Genomic DNA, 3,353 nt, shown 5'->3' on the forward strand with positions numbered 1-3,353 from the left:
TTCTTTGAAGTTCTAATTTTATTCAATTTTATTCAAGTTACAACTTTAAACTCAAGTTACAACTCAAATTCAACTCAAAAACTACACTCAAGTCACACTCTAAAAGAACAACCCTGCGCATCGTTTATTTTATGGATTCGAGTTTTCAGTTTTAGTTTTTTACAGTTAAAAATTTTCAAAAAATGTCATATCTAATTTTTTCTACTACAGTTAAAAGTTAACAAAAAATGTCACATCTCAACACGAATTAAAAATTTGAATATATGAAGCGAATGAGGCCTAAAAAGTACTGAACTTAGAAAGCAATTAGAGAACTATTCATTCCGATGGAACAGCTAGCACGACACAAAAAAATGTGGGTACAAAGATTTGTGGCCAACTCCCCCTCTCCTCTCCCAACAAGAAACAGAAGGTTAACTAATTTACCTAATTGCACATGAATGAGTACTGTAGGAGTTATTAAGGGTTCGTTTATTTTATCGATTCGAGTTTTCAGTTTTAAGTTTTTATAGTTTAAAGTTATCAAAAAATGTCGCATCTAATTTTTTTTACTACAGTTAAAAATTCTCAGAAAATATCACATCTCATCACGAATTGAAAATTTAAATTTGTGAAGTGAATGAGGCCTAAAAAGTACTGAACTTAGAAAGCAATTAGAGAACTATTCATTCCGATGGAACAGCTAGCACGACACAAAAAAATGTGGGTACAAAGATTTGTGGCCAACTCCCCCTCTCCTCTCCCAACAATAAACAGAAGGTTAACTAATTTACCTAATTACGTTTTTCTCTTTTTTCTTGACGCTGAACATTGACAAAAAGTATAAGGGGGTTGCTTGGATTTTGTTTTTATAGAAAAATATGATTAATCAAGAACCTTAAATGTGGAGGATTAATCAAAAGTTTGTTTTTTCGCGTAGTTCGATGAAATAGTAAGTTTTAAGGACGATTATCTCTGCTAGTGATCCAAGTAAAATTTAGAAGTAAGTGATATACAATGGGTGTGTGAGGACACTTTTTCCTTAAGCAAAATTTGTGAATGAATGTCTTGAGTCTTGAGGTTCGAATCCTTTACGATGCAAATCCCTTGAGGCCATGCTCTTTTTTTCAGAATAGAATCTGTTATTATTATTAATAATAAGAATAAGCTTCAGTTACAATAACAGTTTTTTATGAATGCTGGAGTTTTCTCTAATCAAATTAGTTTATCATCTCTATTAAGAGCGTAATTAGTTAAAAATTGACAACTTTATTAGCTTCTTTACACACATAGACCTCGTTCATTTCATCGATTTGAGTTTTCAGTTTCAATTTTATTACAATTAAAAGCTCATAAAAAGTCACATATAACCTTTTTTGCTACAGTAAAAAGCTCTCATATAAAATCACATATCATTTTAAATTAAAAACTCGAATCAACGAACTGAACGGGGCTATAGTAAACTTAGCTCTTAGAAAAACATGTAATAAACTAAATACATATGGCAATAGCATTCCAAAATTATTACAAAAGAAAGAAAAGTTTTTCACAGCTTAGATGATTGCCAATGCATCAGACTTTAGAAATTGGAGATTTAAAGGCTGTATTTGGAATTGATCCCGTTTTATTTTTCACATTTTTTAATAAAGAAAAAATTAAAACGTTTCTGAAACGGCGTTTGGCGTAATAAAGACAAAAAACGTAAATGAAAACGATTTTTTCGTTTAGTGTAAAATGAGAGAGAAATAAAAAATAACTTTTAGTCATTTTTTATTTTTTGTTTTCATTTTCTCTTCTCTCGAGCAGAGAGAAAAAGAGAGACATTAATAGATTTTTTTACACTAAAAAATAATCTCTTAATAAAATTATCAAACGTATTTTTAAAAATAATTTCTGTATAAAATTAAAAATATTTTTATTTTTATTTGTATATAAAAAATAAAATTATTTTAAAACGAGTTCTAAACGCACTCAAAATAAACTAGCGACTTACCCTAATGTGTAGGGATCCGTTCGAGAGCATAATGCACAGGTCCTATTGGATTAGTAGAGATACGCACAAACTCGCCGAACGCCCATTAAATCAACAAAAATAAATAAATAAAATGATGAATAAATGCAATGTAAAACGTCTTTCAAGATTGATTTGTAGATTAAATGGGGACAAAATAAGGGGACATTGGTAAATGCATTAGTATTGGACGCAGACGTCCACGGACCACCACAATAACCATCCACCATTCCAATATTCCATTCCTTTACCCTTAAGACACCCCCAAAAGCCCATAAACCCCCGCAAACCAATAAACACTTCTAAACCCCCTCATCTCTCTCTCTCTCTCTCTCTCTCTCTCTCTCTCTCTCTCTAATTTCTTGAGCCTTTTTAACTCCCATCCCATGCTTGCCTTTTCCTTTCTCTTCCCCCTTTTTTCCCATTCTCCTACTCACCCAAATGAGCCAGTGATGATTCTGTTTCCTGTGATGGAAGAGACTGAGGATCATTTTCACCATCTCTAAGATTTGAATTCCGTTAGTGGGCTTTTTCTCTTCTTCTTCAATTTGTTTATGATGAATTTTTGGGTCAAAACTTCTTCCTCAAATCCTTTGGTCTCAAGCATTGTCACTCTCTACGCTCTGATTCTCTTGTACGTCCCTCACCAATTCCTGAGAGTTCTCTTCTCTCCCGTTCTGATCATCACCGGGATTCTCCTCTTCTCTCTCCTTCGTCTCGGTGCAATTCAGAAATGCGAAGATGAGAACAGGAAAGCTGAGGAAAAGAGCAGCAAAGAAACCACTTATTCGACCCAACAAGAGCAAGAAGATCACAACTGGGTCGACTTATACGAATCGGAAACGGACTCCGAACCCGAAACGGGTTTCGAAACGAACTCGCGTTTCGAGTACTCGTTCGTGGGTTGGAACTTGCGCGCTCCATTGGAGGTCATTTACGAGGAAGAAGACGAAGACGAAGAAGAAGAAGAAGGAGGAGGAGGAGAACATCGGATTCTGAGCGGAAGGTACGCGTCGTTGTCTCGTTACTATCCGGAATCGGAGGAGGAATCGGAAAACTCGTCGGACGGGGAGTTTCCGGCGACGGGGTTCTGGGACTCGCCGGAGAGTTTGGGATTCCGATGGGAGGAGGACGATAGGGAAGGATTGATCGAGATTGCTTTGGACGGGAATAAGAAAAACGACAGAAATAAGAGAGGATTGGATTTTCACGTTGAGGAAGAGAATCTGATTGAGATTGATCTTTCTGTAGCGAGAAACGACGAATTCCCGGCGAGCAACGACAGTCCTCCGGCAAGTTAGGTTCTTTTAACGTGAAAATAATCAATTTAGGGACGGTTCACGGTTGATAACCAAAAAAAAAA

The 3,353-nt window shown here is 35.5% G+C and overlaps 1 protein-coding gene across 1 annotated transcript; it reads left to right on the forward strand.

Moving 5' to 3' along the window:
• Positions 1–2,184: 2,184 nt before the first annotated feature.
• LOC21389830 lies at positions 2,185–3,353 on the forward strand. Its single transcript, XM_010094335.2, has one exon. The coding sequence runs from the start codon at positions 2,545–2,547 to the stop codon at positions 3,289–3,291; it is 747 nt and encodes a 248-aa protein (XP_010092637.1). The 5' UTR covers positions 2,185–2,544; the 3' UTR covers positions 3,292–3,353.

Source organism: Morus notabilis, unplaced genomic scaffold, assembly GCF_000414095.1.
Source record: "Morus notabilis unplaced genomic scaffold, ASM41409v2 Scaffold2307, whole genome shotgun sequence".
In the NCBI taxonomy this organism is placed as follows: Eukaryota; Viridiplantae; Streptophyta; class Magnoliopsida; order Rosales; family Moraceae; genus Morus; species Morus notabilis.

What these genes read in the sequence shown, in the direction of transcription:
- LOC21389830 (XM_010094335.2), top strand. Translation starts at nt 2,545, where the DNA reads ATGATGAATTTTTGGGTCAAAACTTCTTCCTCAAATCCTTTGGTCTCA.